This window comes from Anolis sagrei, chromosome 1 (genome assembly GCF_037176765.1).
Source record: "Anolis sagrei isolate rAnoSag1 chromosome 1, rAnoSag1.mat, whole genome shotgun sequence".
Classification (NCBI taxonomy): domain Eukaryota; kingdom Metazoa; phylum Chordata; class Lepidosauria; order Squamata; family Dactyloidae; genus Anolis; species Anolis sagrei.
In genome coordinates this window covers 28,657,941-28,679,019 of record NC_090021.1, presented here as the reverse complement: position 1 = coordinate 28,679,019, position 21,079 = coordinate 28,657,941, and the positions used below count along the sequence as shown (strand labels likewise).

Genomic DNA, 21,079 nt, shown 5'->3' with positions numbered 1-21,079 from the left:
TAGAATTACAAATGCTCAAATAAGCGTTTTGTCTAGGAATCTCTAGATTCTCTAAAACAACTCTATAGTGGAAATTGACCATAGACGGTGGACCTAGAGAACATATTGTTGGATCTGCTGAAGCGAAACTTGCAAATGCTAAGGGCCTGACTGTATTATCTATTTCAAGACTAGATGACTTTTTATTTTTTTTTACTGAAAATTAATACATGCAAACGAGCTCTGATTGTAACAGAAAACCACTGCCCTTCTATTTCAAAACAAAATGATTAATCGTTCTGTTAGTTATTTTACAGAGCAATGTGGTTATATAATGTAGAGAGTAGCACATAATAATTTGTATTTGAGGTGAGATGAAACTGTTTTTTGATTCAGTGCTGCTGCCTATTTCAGATAAATTGTTTAACCTTTGTGTTGTCGAAGGCTTTCATGGCCAGAATCACTGGGTTACTGTAAGTTTTTTGGGCTGTATGGCTATGTTTCAGAAGCATTCTCTCCTTTTTAACCTTTATCTTCTATTCTCTTATGAGTTTGCACTTTAAGTTTCCAGGCTATGATGGAAGTTTTGACCGAATCCAAAGCAGAAACATCATAGTAAAGTTTTGAATTAATTTAAAAACTATGTATCAAAACCTCTTTGATCCATAACCCCAGCTTCCAAGAGTCCATAGACCCTCCTGTTTACTTGCTTTTTGTGATGCTTCCTCTTCTGCCTAGTGCCATTTCTTGTTGAACTCAGCTGGTATTCCAGATATGATCCCACAGGATGTTGTCCTTGGGCCATTTAGACCTAGACGCAATGTGCGTACACTTACAATAGTTTTAACAACATGTGAACCTTTTAATCTTTGTCCTTACCATTAAATATATTAATAGATACTGATAAAACTATGGCCAGTGCTACAGATAATTTGTGATGGGAGAATTACCGTATATACTTGAGTATAAACCAACCTGAATATAAGCCGAAGCACATCATTTTACCACAAAAAACTTGGAAAACATATTGACTCAAATATAAGCCGAAGGTGGGAAATGCAGTAGCTACTGGTAAATTCCAAAATAAAAATAGATACCAATGAAATTACATTAATTGAGGCATCAGTAGGTTCAATGTTTTTGAATATTTACATAAAACTGTAATTTAAGATAAGACTGTCCAACTCTAATTAAACCATTATTCTAACCTTCTTCAATGTAAATGTGCTTACATATTCTTCCAATAATAATAGAGTAAAATAATAAATGTAATAGTAATAATAATAATAGAGTAAAATAATGAATGAAATAATAATAATAATAATAATAATAATATAAATAAATAAATAAAAATAAAAGAGTGGTTCTCAACCTGTGGGTCTCCAGATGTTTTGACCTTCAACTTCCAGAAATCCTAACAGCTGATAAACTGGCTGGGATTTCTGGGAGTTGTAGGCCAAAACCCCTGCGGACCCACAGGTTGAGAATCACTGAAATAGAGTTAAATCATAAATGTAATAATAATAATAATAATCCAGAAAAATAATAAATAATTTTGACTCAAGTATAAGCCTAGGGGGGCTTTTTCAGCCTTAAAAAGGGGGCTGAAAAACGCAACTTATACTCATGTATATAGTATGGTATAATTAAGTGGCACATACAAGGGGAGATTTGAAAATGCAGTGAAAATAATTTTCTTTAAACAGAGAAATGGGAGAGCACCGAGTAAAGCGTGAAGTCCAGAGCAACAGGAATTTATCCATCTCTCATATATATTAGAATGAAAATATATTCTTGTTGACTTCTAAGAGGAGACATGTCATATGTGTCCCAGTTTTTCTTTTTCTTAAAATATCCTTGGAAATTTTATGATTATATATTTTAAGAAAAAAAAACAACCCTAAATGACATCAAGGAAGCACACATTCTATGTGTTGTCCGAAAACTAGTTATGGATTATTGCTGGCAATACCTTTTTTAAGGGTGGGGAAAGATAGACGAAGTCCAGAGTTCATTGTGTGCATGTGCTTTCAAGTCACCTGTCAGCATAATGGGAACATTTTGTAAGGTTTTCTTGGATGACGAATACTCAGAGGTTGTTTGACAGTTCTTTCCTCTGAAATATAACATTCAGCACCTGGTATTATTGGTGGTCTTCCATACAAGCACTAACCAGGGCTAACTCTATTTAGCTTCCAAGATTGGATTGGATCTGGTGCCTTTAGGGCAGTGGTTCTCAACCTGTGGGTCCCCAGGTGTTTTGGCCTACAACTCCCAGAAATTCCAGCCAGTTTACCAGCTTTTAAGATTGCTGGGAGTTGAAGGCCAAAACATCTGGGGACTCATAGGTTGAGAACCACTGCTTTAGGGTGTTTTCTCCCTTAACACAATACTTTTAATTAATTCTTTTTCCAAGCAGTGAAGTAGTTTAAATTACAATTGTAACTTAAGAAGAACTTTATTTCTTCTGCGGTATATCTAATTTTTAAGTTACTTATGGTTTTGGCGTTCAGACACCCTGAGGGGCACAGGAGGATTATAGTTGTCATGTGCTGCTTCATCGTCTGTTTTGTTTGTTGAGGTGACATTAAGATAGAGGAGATTAGAATATGTTTTGTACCGCCAGCAAGTTACTTGTAGCATTCGGATATGTTTTTTTAAACTAAAAAGGTGAATGTTTTTGTTATCTGTGACAGAGTTAAGTTGCTATAATTAGCAAAGCCTTACACTGTACAATCTATTATGTAAATTGCCTTATGGTTCAGTCAATTGCTAAGGAAAGTTGCTATTTAATAGATAAGATCAATAATATATAAAATGAAGTGGATTCGTTAAGCCAGGCTAAGTCAGATGAATTTTGACTTACTTGGTTTCTAATCTTTCTCATTTTTGAAACAGACTTAGCTGAAGTACATACAGTAATCAAATACTAAGGATGAGTTTAGCTGATACGTTTCTTTATAGATGTAGTTGTTTTTAATTCTTTGTGGTAAAGTCTCACCCAACATTGCTTCCCATTGGCTTGTTAGAGATATTTTATTCTGCAAACTGTTCAGGTACCTATCTGTAAATTACATTTTGTGTTGGTTCTCCATAAGCATATTGTTTTGATTGGCGATGTGGAAATGGTTTCTAACACAGTTGAAAATAATACTAAAAGGCAAAAATGATTGTGGGTTATTTTATTACTATTGCATAGAAAAACCACATGGAAAGACTTGGAAAAAGTATAGCTGTATCAATTTTTTTATCTTGCTGGGGAAACAAAGAGTGCATGTAAGAACTTCCAAAATGACTTCTTATGCATAGAAGGGAAGGGAAGATAATGTTTTATTCTGAATGTTTCTTTCCTTCTATTACCATATATACTCGAGTATAAGCCGACCCAAATATAAGCCGAGGCACCTAATTTTACCAGAAAAAACTGGGAAAATGTATTGACTCGCATATAAGCCGAGGGTAACAAATGCAGCAGTTACTGGTAAATTTCAAAATAAAATTGATATCAATAAAATTACATTAATTGATACATCAGTAAGTAAAATGTTTTTGAATATTTACATAAAACTGTAATTTAAGTCTGTCCAACTCTAATTAAACCATTATTCTAACCTTCTATGAACCGACTAGAACATTAAGATCGTCTGGGGAGGCCCTGCTCTCGATCCCGCCTGCGTCACAGGCGCGCTTGGCGGGGACGAGAGACAGGGCCTTCTCAGTGGTGGCCCCTCGGCTATGGAATGCCTTGCTGGCAGACATCAGACAGGCACCTTCGTTGCTGACGTTTCGGAGAATGGTTAAGACCTGGCTTTATGAACAAGCGTTTGGCTAAGCAATGCAACCAATCAAGGAAGACGGTAAATGGAACATAGGAACGGCACATGGACTATGAGAACGGATCTGATTTCAACTGAGGCGTTATATATGTTGTTTTGTTGATTTGTCCTGTCTGTTTGTTAATTGTTGTGGATCGATGTGTTGATCCTGTTGTTGCATTGTTATGTTTTAATTGCACTGTAAACCGCATTGAGTCGCCTGTTAAGGGCTGAAAAATGCGGTATAAAAATGAAGCAAATAAATAAATAAATAAATAAATTCTTTGATGGAAATATGCTTACGTATCCTTCCAATAATAATAGAGTAAAAAAATAAATGTATTAATAATAGAGTAAAATAATAAATGTAGTAATAATAATAGAGTAAAATAATGTGAATATAATAATGTATATAATAATAGGATAATAATAAATAGAGTAAAATAATAAATGTAACAACAACAGCAACAGAGTAAAATAATACATAACCTTGACTCAAGAATAAGCGGGGGGGGGGGGGGGGGTTAGCCTAAAAAAAGGCTGGAAAAACTCGGCTTATACTCAAGTATATATACCCGAGAATATATAGCATATATAGAGCCTACCTTCCAACTACTTTCTCCCTTTACTAGCTTTTCTGTATGCAGAGAAAGAGATACACACATACAAGGGGATTGAACTAGATCCATAATGTTTTACGAATTCAGAAGTTTTCGACTACGATTTGACAAAATTGATTAGCTGACTGTAGGGCATGTGAGCCAGGCCTATTGCCTTGCAGTTACAATGAAAAACAAACAAAATAAAAATTAAATTCATAGCAGTTGTGAAGTCTGGAGAGATCTCTGTACAAAAATGGCTTGCTTGAAGTCTATCGTAGCTGAGACTAAGCACGAGAGTTCCCATCTGTAGTCAATGAGCACAGACATGGCAATCCCTGGCACATGAGGGTGTAGACCCCTATATCAGAAGGCCTGAAGAGGACTGTGTTATCTCAGGCAATATGCAGGAATGTTCATATATCAATGATAAGCCAAATATTCAGCAGAATAAGTTATCCATATTTTTTCTCTCCCATGTGTGCAGCTTTTGATTTTTTTTCCCTTGCAGGAATTGCCCAAGTCATTCAATGTCCTGTACGTTGGATGAACTGTAACAACTTTAAATGACATACTTGACAAGAAATGAGATTTAGAGTATTGAAGGAATTTTATTTCAAGAATAGAAGAATTTAAAGAAAACAGAAGAAAATGCAGAAGGACTGTTATTTTCCCTTCCCCTTTATTTTATTTTGATATGTCTCCCAATTCAAATAAATATTCAAACTCTGCCCTTTGACAAATGTCTACTGTTTCCTTAATTTCAGAGCTTGAACTCAAAATAGCTTTTTTTTTTTTTAGAAAAACGAACAGTTTGTAGTTTTGCATCACTTTTCTCAAGACAAAACAAGAGAATTAATATGGGTCACAATGACCGATTGGCTTTTATCTAACTAAAGAACGCCTAATCAGTAACATATTTTGTTTTGTTTTCCTGGAGCCTAGTTTTCTTTTCTGAGTTTAGATTCATATATCATATTCAATCAAGAATTCAAGTTCCTGAGTTTGGGGAGGAAAAGCCTGAGTTTTTAATATGTTAGTATTTGGTCTTACTGGTTACATTTTGCTGTTTGTGTGTGTTTGGCATATATACTTAACAAGGTGAAAGATGAAGTAAGAAAAATATGCCTCTTTTTCATTTTTCATTTACTTTGAATCACTCACGAAGAGGCAGCACCAATTGTTTCTGTCTCTTGCTTGTTGAAAAGTATTGAGCCAAATTGATCTGCAACTCTGCTGTTTTATAATCAAGTATTTTAACTATTTTTGTTTGATTTTCCTGGATTTTGAATGTGTGTTATGGTTAATTGCTTATATGAGAAGATTATTTATATTTTTATAGATGTGTTATTGTTTACCTATGCAACATTGAAATTTTGCCGGATTTTTAAACTGCCTTGAGTCCCCTCTCAGGTCGAAAAAGGCAGGGTAGAAATGAAGTAAATAAATAAATAAATATCGGGAGAGAGAAAGAAACAGCAAAGTCAGTACAGTCAGATGAAGTGTAACTATTTGAAAACCTATCTCTCCTATGCCTGCCATATTTTGAGTTTGAGTCTCTTAAAACTTGGTCATGTAATTTCAAGATACGTTTAGAATGATTAAGAGGATGATGGCTATATGAAATAGAGCAGTGGAAGAATTAGGGCCAATTTTTTATTCTCAGTGCCTTGTGAATGACTAATATAATTGGATGGGACAGCTGTGTATTTCCAATGCTGATTTTGAGGCCTTGTATTTGGTAGGCCCATTGACTGCTACATGTTTGTGGTGCTAGAGCGAACCTGGGGCTGCCAAAAATATAGGTATGGGGTTCAGAGGCTATGTAACAGCAGGCATAACTCTGCATGCCTCAGTGTACAGGGATTTTTATGCACTGTGAATGGTAGAAAACATTTATACAAAATACAGAAAGATTATAGAGAAAAAGAAAATGCTATTTGAAATCTTCTTGTAAAATACTTGCCTTCATTTAGTGTACATGCTTTTAATAGCTGGCCATCTGAAGCAACTGAGGACAATACTACATCCTCTTTTGGTTAGAGTTGGTTTAGAAGTATTGTATTTAGGGCAGGTTCTTCCTTCAGAAGTTAGGAAGGTGTTCTGGAGATAGTTACATAATGATATGAGTGATAATCACATCAGCATAAATGGAATGGGGAAAAAGGATAAAATAGTTGCAGGTTGAAGGTAAAAGTGAAAAAACAAAAGTCTAAAAGTTATGATCTATGGCACAGTGTTGTTAGGTAAGATTAAGTTTAGAAAGAGAGTGTTGAGGCATGAAATGTGTATGACAAGCTTAGCTGAGGTTTTAGCTCTGAATATGTTTTTAATCAGTTTTAAGGATTTTAAGTGTTTATTTTTAATACTGTTAATATTTAATTCTGTTTGTATATTTTAGGGTTTAAATTGTATTGCATTGGTTTTACTGTAAGATGATTTGAGTCTCTTTTGTATAGAAAAAACAGGATATTAATAATAATCATTCTTAAGGTTAGAAATAACATACATCTTACTACAAAAAAAATCCTCAAGTGAAACCAACATTTGGCTGTGAAAATAAAATTCCAAATATTTGAAAACATAATAGATGTATGCAATTCCCATTTATGAACATTCCATGTTTGTAGCTGTTACCTTCCAGTAACAACAGCTTTTGAAACATACATTTGAATCCGTTTCTTTACTTGTGGATGTCCATCATTATTATATGATGCTATCTTAGGCCTCAAATTCTAAACACATTACAAGTAAAATATAGATTAAGATTAACACGGTGGGATTTACTATTGAATATAGCCGTGCAGAATTGTGTCTAATAAGTAGTTTTCTTCTGTAAGTAATTCTTTACCTAGAGAGTGTGACACTCACGTTCCATTAATAGGAGCTCTACTACAAAGCAAAGAGAACATTCCTGGTTGATTAGCTGCTACACAGCAAAAGAAATTTTCCTTATTGGTTTGAGTTGATGTTTATCAAGTGCCTGCATATGTTTTTGGAAGAGAGCCCAATTGTATTTTTAAGCAAATACTTTATAAAATTGAATTCTCCAGATGAAGCATGCAAACTGACAAAGTCCTTAAACTGTCCACTTGAGGTCACTCAGGTTCTAAAGCCAGGCATTTCTTAATTTCCTAAGTTAAAGAATTATGTGCACTTCTGTCCTCCTCCTCCAGTACAAATAGTGAAACGAGAATAATCCTTTTTCTTAGTTTCTGCACCACCTTGAAATATTCTAATCTTGGTGATTATGCAACATTCTTCTTTTTTCTGGATGGATCTGGGCAGGGTAATACTGTCTTTCCTTCATATTAATGGATGATTCACAAGATACATTCTTACTGCTTATCATTTGGTGTTTGAGTTTTTCCTAGGGTTTGTGCACGAACTTTTATTATATTAAGTGGCAGGAGCTGATGCTTCAAAGTAAGGCATGACCTACAACAATCCCATAGAATAGAGTGTTGTATTGAAGTTACTCTGATGTAATCTGTGTGGTTTGACAGCCCAATGCTGGCATGACAATGTGTCCTTTAAAAGCAGGAGAGGCTACTGAGGGTCATATCTGGTCTATCATCTTATAGAAGTAGTATTTATATCATTAAGTAGTCTTTTTTGTTTTGGTACAAGTATTCTGTTTCTATTTGATGGAGTAACATTTGTGAAAATTTCTGTCTGTTCTTCATTTTAGTAATTTGTGGCTTCTCTTTTTACTAGAAATTATGGAGAAATCAGGCGAAGAAGGAATGCCTGACCTTGCTCATGTTATGCGCATTTTGTCTGCAGAGAATATCCCAAACCTGCCACCAGGAGGTGGTCTAGCTGGCAAGTAAGTGGGAAACTATTTATTTATTTATTTTGTGTCAAAAGCATTGCATAAATTAGTATAAAACTGATAAAAATAGAAGGAGCACAACCAGCTAAATATTTTGATCAAAAATGGGTAACAGCAACCACATTGCCTGTAGCCTCAAACAATTCTTCCTTTGTGCATGAGGCAGGACATTGCGGACAAGCATACAGATGCGGAGTTGTCTGTTCTGCTCCACAGTCGCATAATGTGGAGGATTCTTTTAGGTAGTGCCATTTTGCCCGGTTGTCTTTTGATCTGCCCATTCTTGGTTTGCCCCTGGAGGCAGATCCTCGTGGGGGGCCATCCAGTTGGGATTTCCTGGTTTAGCTACTCAGAGGGATACTCTTGCTGTTGCTGGAGGAACGTTAAGAGGAGTGGTGGTTCCCATGAAGGTGGAAAACCATGATTTTTGAATTATGTGATTTTAACATTGACATTAATATTTTTAACTCCCATGTTTAGATGTTGTTATGTTTAATGTTTAGATGTTGTTACGTTTTTATGATCTAATCAATAGTTATATGTTATTGTTGTTTTATATTATGTTTCATATGTATGTGAGACAAGCATATATGTTGGAAACTGCTTTGAGTCGTGCCCCCCCCCCCCTTTCCAGGTGAGAAAAGCGGTATACAAGTGAAGTCAATAAATAAATAAATAAATAAAACATAATTCCAAGATCTTAGTTAAAGCTATGAGTAAATGTGCTTCACTTTATAATTAACACTTTTTTCAGTTTTTATCAAAAATATACAAAGCCTTACAGTACTTTGTCTCTTTATTAGCAGAGATGTCTGACATCAGCTTTTGATTTCCTTCACATATATGTATAGAGAATAACAGGACATGCTTGTTCATGCCTGGGCATATTTTGCTTTGGTTTTGCAACAAGTTTAAATATTAAAAATATAACATGTATTTTCTCTTTCCTCTACAACTGGTACAGTTGTATAGTCTACACTTATTGTGGGATCATGGCATTTATTACTTTCAGGCAGCAACCATCAGTGTTACATTTCCCCCATTCAATAAGGTCAACATTTTGACTTCATAGCCCTGGATAGGAGGTAGGCTGAGAAGAAGGGAGCTGTGTCCTCAAACCTAACCAGTGATATGAAGAGTCTTCTGTTAATGTAACAAATATGATTAGTACAACCTTCTATTCATTTTTCAGAATGGCAGAGGAGGAACTGAGAAGCTAGAATTATTGAGTGTAACCCAGAACAAGGTTATTCAGTCCAGTCTCACATCAATATTCTAATGTGATCTTGGATCGGTTACAGGCTGGATTATGCTCCTAACTATAATTTAGAATGTGGAGTTCCTCGTGTAAAAATGAAGAAACACATTAAATTGTTACTTAATTGGGGTGGGAGTAGACATAATATCACATATTTTATAGGAATACATTTCATCCATTCCTGGGATGCGGCAGTTACTTCTATGATAAATGAGGTGACTGAAGAATGTCCTGCTTCATGCTATATTTTCCTTACACTAAATTTCAAGCTATTTCTTCTTGTTCGGTTATTTATGAAGGATACATGCATGGATAGTTTAATGTTCACAGTTTTATGTTTTATTCTTTCTCTGATTTAACAACATGGAATATACAATAGCCACGCAGTGGTTCAGCTTTTTCACTGAAGTGTCAAGTCCAGAACTCCTTTCTTAGTCATCATCTTGGAATCACAGGGTTGAAAGAAATGACGCAGGCCATCCAATCTAACCCTCTGCCGTGCAGGAACTCACAATCAAAGTACCCTCAACAAATGGCTATCCAGTTTTTGCTTAAAACCCCCAAATAAGGAGCCTCTTATCAATTTATTTGTAAAGTTGGAAATCCCTTCCCCTCTACTTTGTACTTTTACATCAAATTTCATTTGGCGACTTAATTCCAGTTCTTCCAGCAATCATGACTGATAGTTAATGTATTTGTTTGTGTAAGAGAAGCTGCTCAGAATGTGACTTTATACTGTCATCTTTATCTAGGCGAAATATAATTGAAGCTGTTTATAACAGGCTGAACCCACACAGAGAGAATGATGGGGTAAGTTCTACATTTGCTTGTTAGTTTTCATTGAGTCAAATAATACATTTTAGTGGGAGGGATAATTTAGGGTTGAAAGGGTTATAAAACCACTTCTGGTGTCTCATTCTGAAAAGAAACTACTTTTAATACAAACTGCTGCTGTTGCTTTGTACTGAACTTCAGGGGCTGCAATATATGGATACCTTTGATGTTCTTAATTCCTTGCAGGTGTATAATTAAGTGAGGCATGTTTTATACACATTCTTTTAGGACAGGGATGGAAAACATGTAGTATTTTGTATACTACAGCCCAGGCATTCCTCACCATTGACTACTGTCAGGAGCGGCTATCCAACAGGATCCATAGAGCCATATAATTCCCATCATATTTGTGTGCCCGGTAGATGTTGCATCGTAAGGGGGGAGCATAATGTTTTGTGCCTGCAGCTCTGCACCCCTTCAGGTTTTGCTACTACTGGTGGTTTGCTATGTTCATTAAGTAGTTGGGGAATAGGTGGCATGAGGTAACCAAGTACCAGAGGCTACCTCTTGTTCCTGCTGCAGAGAGAAAAGAGTGGAATGCAAAGAGGGAAGGAGAATTAGGTTATCGTACCTTGCCTTTCCACTACAAACTGTAGTAGGGAAGGGAGACAGTCCCTTCTGCTGGATTGTCATCCTAAGCGGCCATTACACACACAGCCTTTTTGATTTTCCAGTTGCCAGAGGAGAAGGTTTGATGGGATTCCCAGAGCTAGTGAAAAGCTACTTGTGCCCCCATTTAATCTAAAGTGTACATGTTTGTAACTCAAAAGTTATAGTCACATAATGTCCCTGGCAGGGTTCTGTCCCTAGTTTCTCATAATGCTAATCTTAGGGATGCTTTCTTTGTTGATCACTTTACTAGATGTTCATGTAATCGTCTACTTTTCATTTCGTTGGGATAGTTTAATTCATTAAGACAGGTTGGTTAGTAGTCAGGTGGCATGATACATCATAAGAGGGCACTACTTAGCTATATTTTGCACCATTTTAAAGATACTACAGCAACAGGTATTAGGCAATACCTAATGTCTTTTTATCTGTAAATCTTATATTGATGTTTTTTTCAAGGGCAGAGGCATGGTCTAGTTGTGTTTCTTCCAAGAAAGTAATTTGGACTTTCTGATAGCCTATAATAGCTTTTAATTGCGCTGCTGCTGCTGCTAATACTACTACTACTACTACTACTAATAATAATAATAATAATAATAATGTTCATTTCATGTCAGGAGTGACTTGAGAAACTGCAGGTCACTTCTGGTGTGAGAGAACTGGCCGTCTGCAAGGATGTTGCCCAGGGGACGTCCGGATGTTTTACCATTCTGTGGGAGGCTTCTCTCATGTCCCTGCATGAGCATCTGGAGCTGACAGATGGGAGCTCTCCTCACTCCCCAGATTCGAACTCCCAACCTTTTGGTCAGCAGTCCTACTGGCACAAGTGTTTAACCCATTGTGCCACTGGCGGCTCCATAATAATGATGATACAATAGGTTAAAATGCACTTCCTGGGCTATATTGATGGCAAACTAGAATCCCCTCCACAACACAAGTGACATGACATGTAGGTTTCCCAGGGATTGCAGCTTCCTTATTGTTTGAAGCAATGGCAGTGATCTGTGTTAAAAATAATTGTTTCCATTTGTGTCTAACAGGCACTTGACAGGCTCTGTTGATGTTTAAAGTAATATGTTGCTGCATTTCAGAACCTGGACTTTTAGCTCAACAACTCTATTGTGGGCAGCTCTATTTCTTTAGATATAAGTCAGCCTCCATACCTATATTCATAATCAGCTTGCAAAGCTTAGCATACCACACATTATTCCATGCTGTGCTATTATAGTAAGCTAACTGACTTTATTGTGTGTTGCAAAAAAGAGTGTGTTTTGAGCCACATGTGTTGAAACCATAGCAAAGTGTTCTGGGCCCAGTGTTGATTTGGCATTCTGTGTGCTGTTTTATTTCCAGTCCTTTCACAGGTGTTACGTTCCCTTAAACCAATCTTATGCATATCTATGAATTATAAAATGCCTATAACATGCAAAATAGGTATTAATTTAATAAATGATTTAAGAAGTGGCTTATTTCTTTTAGAAATTGGATTGTATAAATGTGTTGGTGTGAACAGCTTAATTAAAATGTAGTAAGTGCATGAACTGTAATCTGTGAAATAAGCATGCATAGCTTTTTTCATTTTTTTTTAAAAAACTATCTTTTGTTTGGGATCTCAGCTATAATATAGAGATTTTCTTTTCTGCAGACCATTAAAAAACCCATACTGTGGAATTGTGTGAATCCTGGTTTGTCCTGAATTGAGCAATGTGCTACTGCACATTGATGACTCTTGCTTGTAACAACAATGAAATCATAGAGCTTCTTTGCTTTGTAGATGAATTATTGTGTCATATTGACAATGATCCATTTTACTCCTCTGGTTTGTTCCCTCTCATCAGAGGTGAGAAGGAAGCTAAAAACAAGTACAGGATTCTTTTTCTGCATTGTTTGGGAGGGAAATAACTAGGAAAAAGCAGCCTGCTGCAAGACTACACAGTAAACCGTATTCAAACTCACTGGCTACATATTAGCTGCAATTACTCTGAGGGAGAAACTGAACAAGCCAGTGTTCATATGGAAGTCACGTGAACAGCCCCACTAAATATTCATAATTGCATTGGTGGTGTTTAACAGCAGTGTATGTGACTACAGTTTTTTGTATTTGGGCATTTTTTTTTCCTTAGAAAATAGATGGAATTATTCAAAGTTCCTTTTCTCTATACAAGTTGAGCATCCCTTATGCAAAATTCTGAAATATTCCAAAATAGTTCACATGGGGTGCTGAGATAGTGATTCTTTTGCTTTCAGATGGTTCAGTGTCATAGACCTAGTTTCATGCACAACATGATCACTATAAAAATATCGAATATAAAATTACCTTCAGGCTTTGTGTATAAGGTTTATGCAAAATACGAATGAACGTTATATTTCGACTTGAGGATCCCATCTCTAACCTGCCTCATTATGTATGTGTATGCAAGTAACGGTATTCCAGAATCTGAAAAAAATCCCAAACGAAATTTAAAACAATTCTGGTCCCCCATATTTCGATTAAGGAATATACATCCTGCACCTTCTTGAATATTATAATCATATAAACTTCTTTGTGCTTTTTTCCCAAAGTAAAGGAAACTGACCTAAATTTTCAGACCATTGTTTATTTCAGTATTGACTACACTAACTTATATTCAGAATTTCATGTAGGCTATTTCACTATCGTAACAGATGCTAGGGGCTGAATAATAGGAGTTGCAAGCTAAACAACTGCTCTCCTACTGTGACACGGAGCAGAACTATCAGTCTCCTGATTTTGGTTCTGATCTATATGATAGCATTATTGGATAATCCACATATATTGTTTCTACTTTTGGGGTTCAGGAAACACGGTTGAGCTTTCTTGTGTTGTTCCAAATTGCCAGATTTGATGACAGTGAATAGGGCAGTTGTAAGTTTAGAATTAGATGAAAATTTAGAATGGTGCATGTTTCTCAATTACTGATAAAGGTTTCAAAGCTTATCCTGCGATGTGAAGTTCAACAAATATATCTTAAAGACTTGTTCTACTTTTAGTTGCATGACATAGTAGTAGTTTGTTTATGTTGTAACGGTGTTGTGCCCTGCATTGAGCCATGAGAAGAGGCGAGTAACAAATAGAAAATCGTCATTGTCATCGTCATCTTAACATGATGCCACTGTATAACCAGTTTATTCTTGGTGCTTTCTAAAATAGCATGCTATTCCACAGTGTTCAAAATTATTATTAGTTATTGTGTTTAATCCTGTTGCCGGAGGTATATTACAAGGTCATAGTCTGACTGCCAATTATTAACAGTTCAAATGTATTGAACTATGAAAAAATAATTAAAATATTTCTTAAAAATATTAACCATTCATATGCAAATGCATGCATTTTATTATGTACTTTTAAAAAAATCCAAGAATAACCTTCCAGATTAAATTTGTCCATTCACCAGAAATATTAAGATTTTTGAGATACTCAGAATGTCCTTGTCATATTTGTTCTTGCATTTCATTGCTTGCTTAACTAAGTATTATGAAAATCCTGTGTAAGGTGACTAATTTTACAAGCATAGGTTTGTATTGCAGTTGATCATTAGAAATCTTGTTGGATGCAAAATAAATGAATTGCATGGCATTTTCTACGTAATTCAAGTCTAAGAGAAACTGCAGTCTGACGTCAGTGATGGCTTTGGAGGTTTAGTAATAATGGTATATATTTTTTTCTAAGTGGACAGCTAAAATTTTCAAAAGAACAGTGAAAAACAGTAGTTGGAATGCCTTACAGCATATTCTTTCTGGAGATAGATGGTTGACTAAAATATCCATATACCTTCACCTCATGCTCCCTTTATATCAATTCATATAATTACATCCATCCATTTCAGGGTTTGGAAAAGTGGTTCTTTACTCACATTCAACCTTTGAATGTGAGCAAAGGTATGAACCCTCAACTGACCTTTAAAATTGATATATGATTCCCAAACTGTTTAATAGTTTCAAAAATTCTTTTAAAAAACAGAAGTGTGGTATAAATAGCTTTAGCAGCCTGTGAGGCTCCTGATAGGATAATGGGACACTAAGGTCTGCCTAACCTAGGGATTTCGGGGATGCATCTTAGCATAATCAACATATACTTCTTCCAAAAGAGTGAAACCACTATGGTAGTTTGGTACAGTTATGTTACCTAAAACACAATATTTTAGCACTCACATGTTCTGTAATTTGAGATTATAGTTACTTTTCATGGTGACTGGTGTGTTTTTAATTTCTTTTTTTACTTGGAAAAAAAAGAGTCACAATGTGTCTTGACACAATAGTAGTGTCAGCTTTCCCCTTCCCACTTTTCTGTAAAAGATTTTGAAGGTTGTTAAATTGATTAGGTGAGTACATGCAAGAGAGTTACATGATCGAGGAATTCCTAAACTCTCCCCATCATTTCCTTCTCAGACTCTTAACTCTCTGGCACACATTTGAGACTCCTGAAAAATATGTTGAGCCAGTTCCCCACACACTCATTCATTGTACAGTATTCTTGTACAGTATTCTTAATCTTTCTGTGTGATTAGTATAGTTTCATGGCTTAAACTCCCAGAATTACTGCTGATGAGTCTTAATCAGTTTGTAGTATGTAGTGTGCGATTTAACAAAGTGTAACAGTGTAAATTTAATATAATAATATTTAAATTAAAATATAGAGAGTTTAATTTATTTTAATTTAGTATGCTGTGAATTTGTAAACTATGTTGAAATGTGATAAACTGCTTTGAGTCTATATTTTAAGGAAGTTTCAGCAAGCAGAAAATCCAACCCCTGAATTCACATCACTTTGGTCCCTTCTACACTGCCCTATATCCCAGAAACTGAACCCAGATTATCTGCTTTATATTAGATTATATGAGTCTCCATTGTCAGATAATCTAGGAGAAGAAGAAGATAATCTAGGATCAGATCCTGGGATGTATGGGCAGTGCGGAAGGGACTTAGGTTTCAAAATGATGAACCTAATTTCAAAGCAATATATTTCATAATAGCAACTTGTTACAATGACATAAAAATTTATGAACACTTTAATTAGTTATCTAGTTTTATCCACCATTTTTAGCCCAAAACAAATCTTAAAAATTACTCTGCAAATGGAGAATGCCTCATTAGGCTTTATGTTGCGGGGTTGCCATCTTGCAATTGACTGAGGCTATTTGTGCGCTGGGGGAGGCATCTAGCAGTAACCATTTGAAACTTTATGCCCCATGCTTTCACCTGCTAAGAGTTTCAATCATGGGCAGTTCAAATCAGATCCAATTTCAAATCAGATCCATCTTTTTGAAACACCTTGTATTATCTGTGGCTTTCAAAAGGGAAGGTCTAGTGAGGGTTTATTGCTAGCTATTTGTTACATGTCTGACTGCTTATATTTTGCTGCTATCAGCTGCATGCAGGTGTGTATGTATGTTTGTGTGCATACACATATAGCTACATATTAACAAAGGCCCTCATCTTATATTTGGTGTCTAGCATGAGACTAGACACCATGAGCAAGAGCTATTGTGGACCAAAGTTGTATCGTAAATTAGCATCCTATTTTACAAAGTAGATAAATGCCCATGAGAATCCCACAAGCAGGATATTAGTTATAATCTCTCCCTCCGCCCCCCAGCATTTGATACCCAGAAACATTGCTTTTTTAGAGGTGACATGTAGCATCATAACCTTCGTGGTCAACTTAACTCTCCAAGAATGGGTCTGATACCTTTAATAAGCTGAATTGACTTGGTCTTTATCACTATATCCTGTGGTAGCAAATAATGTATTGTATTTACTCTGTGAAATCCTTCTTTCCTGTCCTGAACCATCTACTTCATTAACTAACCTGGGTGTCTGTTTTATAAGAAGGAGAACACTTTGAAATCAGAACCTTCAACAGGGTTTGAACTACTTATGAGACCCTCTGTCATGCATTTTCAGCATTGTCTCTTGAAAGACTCAGGGTTTTTTTTCTCCTATAGCTTCATGTGCTTTTCAAATGTATTAGCTCAGAATTCTGAAAGTCATGTGGTATTTCCATGAATGAATCCCTTTGGCAGTAAGCTTTCCATTAGCAACGTAACATAGATCATTCAAGCGCACCTGATATATATTCTCTGTAAAGAACTTAAATGGCAACTCATTTTACTTAAGCTGTTCACAGATTTTTTTTTAAATTGTATTTTACTCTATTTAAATATATCAATGATGAATATTTAAATCCTCAAAATTATTGATGGTATTCATCTGCAGCTGATATCAGTGAACATCATTCATGTGCATTTCAGGACAGAATATCTGATTCCATATTTTGTACATTTCCATAAATATTAGAACACTCAATGAGCACTTGTAAAGATTTTTGCCAAGACACATTAAGACTTGTTGAAAGTTTATTTCTAGGCCATAGCTTGTATCTTATGTTCAGTACTTTAGAAATACCTTAGACTTAACATCTGATTCTGAGGTCTTAAATCTTAAATAAGGACCCTGGCGATGCTGCAGCAGGTGGAACGCAGGGAAAGTTGGTGGAAGCTCTCAGACAAGTGAGAATTACTCATAGGGGGAACTACCGCCACCTTCTGGAGGACGTGCTGATTAGTTACAGGCTAGCTAAAATGCAGGGAGAAGATTGCTCTAATGCCGAATCAGCTACAGCCTCAACCTCAGAGTCCACTGATGAATCCAGTAACGAAGAGAAAACCGCCACAGCCGAATGTGAGCCCCCACTTGCTGAAATGCAGGATGCTAATGAAGATTCAGAGATGAGTGATGAACATTGTGATGAAAAAATGTAACCCCATTTTTCAGAGTTGAATTGATGGTTTAGTTACGATGTTTTCAGTTTCTTAAAATTTGTCACACCTTAGAGAGTTCACGTTTGTCAGTTTTGTTAAAAGGGTATTCTGTGTTTTTGGGGGGAGCTCTGTCAGAGAATCTTAGCCATTGCCAACTATAGCTTGCACAGCGTTGCCACCCGCTTGTCTTCTGCACACTTGGCAGGAAGCAGAAAACATTTATGTTCATAGAGGCTGATTAAGAAGCTTGTGTGGATTTACGTCTTGGTGGCATTGGGGTAAACTTTGAAGACTGTCATGTTATAAATGCTTGCCAGAGAAACAGGCTACTTTTATTATTTTTTAAAATTAATTTTTTTGGAAGAATCTAAAATCATCACCCTTTTCCAGCATTTATAGTTTGTGACTATAACTTCCTTTCTTCGATTAAACATCGTAAAACCAATATTGCATGAGTATATTTGACTGGTGAATAGTTAATGCCAATGGCAGATTAGTCTCAAGTTCAGGCATGTTATGTTAGCTATTAAACTATGATGTTTATGTTAGGCTGTAATTTGGACTATATAGTATGTACACAAGACTGTATTGAGGATGCACGCAGCACTATGTATCCAGTGGGGAAAAATGTACTGGCGATTAGTGCTTAGCTTCAAGAGTTATTGTTTAAGATTAAATAAAACATGTGTGGAATAATCTGAATGCATATGGACTTTATTTTAACGAGTGTGGGGTAGTATAAGCTGTTGCCAAAAAGACCAGCTATCAACTTTGCTTAAATATTCAAGAGTAATATGCTAAGTTTTCTGACACAGAAGAGTAATGATGTTCATAATGATCAACTTCTAATTCAGTGGCTTCAGCTGGATCCAAGTACAGTTAATATTTATTGCAATTAATGGGGTTTTGCCTTTTAATAACTCCCTTCACTATGTCTACAGTAAACTATATAAGTGCTAATATTAATAATGATTACACGTTTTAGCTCCAGCCCTCTCCTTGGCAGATGTGGTTGTTGCACCTACTCTTGTACTTGTAAAGCTTTTGAGTGAACAGCCAGCAAATTGTTGTGTTTGTGACAGTACCTCCTGCCACTACGTTACTATCCTGGGACAGGAAGCAATGGCAGGAAAGTTGCTTCTGTGAGGTTGTAAGCCTCCTATGAATGGGAAAACAAGGGCCAATTTCTTCTCTTCTGTGTGTGTCTTTCAAATGTGCAGTTCAGAACTATGTGGTTTTCATCTTCCTTGACATCAGTAGAAGACTAACAGTTTCCCTCTTCTTTTCCTGTAGGGTGCTGGCGATCTAGAAGATCCGTGGTAGCCTTACAGATCTGCTAAAATGCTTTTGAATCTGAAAAAATGGGGAAAAAACTTTTAATCAGTTTTCTTCAGTACAAGGGAAAAATTCTGGTGGATTTCCAACATTTTGTGAAATGGGCAGAAAGAAATTATTAGGATTTTCCATCATTTGTTCATATTTGTGTTTTCTGATAATTGCCACTCTTAGCATTGCCTGTACTACAGTATTTTTACCAGCCTTGGGCGCGTTGGTTAAACCTTTATGGAGCCTGAGCCCCCCTCCCCCAAAATAAAACAAGGAAGGAGTAATGCTGGGAGCACATCACTAAATGTACATAAGGTACCATGGGATTGTAGTTGTACTCCGAAGATACACTATGGTTTAACAAAACTTAACCGTACATGCACACTTGAGTGCAGATAATTGTAATGAGACACTTATTTACTTCACCTTACCAAGTTGGAAGGCTTTTGTAGCTCTGGGCTTGGAAATCATTTCAGTTGGGCAATATGCTATAAGATGTGTATTATTACTGTTTTTTAATTTTCCAGTTTTACCAGACTGTTAGGTTTTTCCCTACAGTGCCCAAATTGTGATATGTTGCCTACCGCTTGCTTAAGATAAGATGTATTTGGCAATAATATAAGGAGATTTTAGGCATCTAAAACCAATAAGAATTTTACGCATGTGTATAACACATCCTTAAACTCTTGCTAGAAAAAAATCTTTTTAAACCAAACAACTTAATTTATGATTAGTTGTAATTTGCTTTGACATCTCACTCATTGCTGCAAGTTTTTTAATGCTGAATATTTGCCTTTATTATAATGTAAATTGTGATTTTGTTCTAAATGTGGTTTTCTATAGTTTTTTTCCTTTGATTTCTATCAGCTTAAAAGAGAGGTCTTGTGTAATATGGGTATAATTTTTAATTGTTTGCATTATTTACAAAGTTCAAATTATCACTTTGAGATTACTATAAATACAGCTAAAATTATCTATTTTAAATCTAAGAAAATATTAGAGATATTTTCATGGGTTCAGTGACCTTTCATTTTATAAGCAATGGGCATGGTACAGAGTGGCCGTCATGTAAGGTACTTGAAGATTCTTAGTTTAATTCTATTTTTGCAATAACCTTATTTTTTTCTTAATTCTTTTTGAGTTGTGCATGTATTGAGTCCAGTTAATGCTGAAAGTGGAGAAGAGTAAAGTATTTATCTAAAAAAATAAATAAATAAAAGCTATTGGGGAGGGGAAACAATGAATGTATCCATCTGTACATGATTTACATGCTGTGGATGCCTTGTAAACATTTTCCTATTTGTTTAAACTGTGTTTCAACGAGGATGTAATTGCCCTTGTGTGTAGTTTAAGCTAATGACAGTCATCAACTGGTTTTGTGTGAAATAAAATTCATGGTATTTTTCTGTAACTCCCCCCCCCCCCCTCCTATATACACACTTGAGTGTCAGCCCATGTACACTCAGTAGCCTGGTGCCTATAGCCAGCTTTCCCAATCATTTGGTTCATTGTGTATCTGATTTGGGGGAGGGGGGTGGTCTAGAGAGGATTAATGCCACAATATATTTTATTTATTCATTAGATTTTAGCCTTGTAAGTTAAAAGTGTTCTAAATGATGATGTTAACAGGTATTTGTCCCTATTGAGTTTTTTTTTCTGGGGAGGGGAGGGGATGTTAAAAGTTAGGGATGAAGAATGCAAAATGGTTTATTGTTCAGACTGTCTACTCTGGTCCAATCCTGTACTGATAGTACCTTCCCAGTATGATATTGTGATGTTTCATACAATACAGTGAACATAACCAACTTGTTATCTTCAATAAAGGATTGCTAAAACAGTGAGAGGTGCTATTTTGTGGGAGAGGAGGTAGTGACAAAAAGCACTTGCTTTTAGAATTTAAAATATTGTTTACTTGATTTATTTTAAATCTGTTTTCCTGGTCTTTGACCTGTAAGAGCTTAAGAACGCGTGTCTTGATTGCAGTCTTTGGTTTGAAACAAAGATCTACCTGTGTTGGGCATGCACAGGTTCTTAAACTTGTCACT

The 21,079-nt window shown here is 35.8% G+C and overlaps 1 protein-coding gene across 2 annotated transcripts in view; it reads left to right on the top strand.

The window, feature by feature from the left end:
- PPM1B (protein phosphatase, Mg2+/Mn2+ dependent 1B) overlaps positions 1-20,875 on the top strand; it is a 55,225-nt gene extending 34,350 nt beyond the window's left edge. Inside the window, exons 5-7 of one of the 2 annotated variants that reach the window (XM_060754389.2) lie at positions 8,111-8,222; positions 10,239-10,296; positions 19,002-20,875. In XM_060754389.2, coding sequence (XP_060610372.1) covers positions 8,111-8,222; positions 10,239-10,296; positions 19,002-19,031 — 200 coding nt within the window. In that variant the 3' untranslated portion in view covers positions 19,032-20,875. Of the gene's footprint in view, positions 1-8,110; positions 8,223-10,238; positions 10,297-17,396; positions 18,405-19,001 lie in introns of those variants that run through there. The other variant, XM_060754388.2, reaches the window with a different exon arrangement.
- The last annotated feature ends 204 nt before the right edge of the window (positions 20,876-21,079 follow it).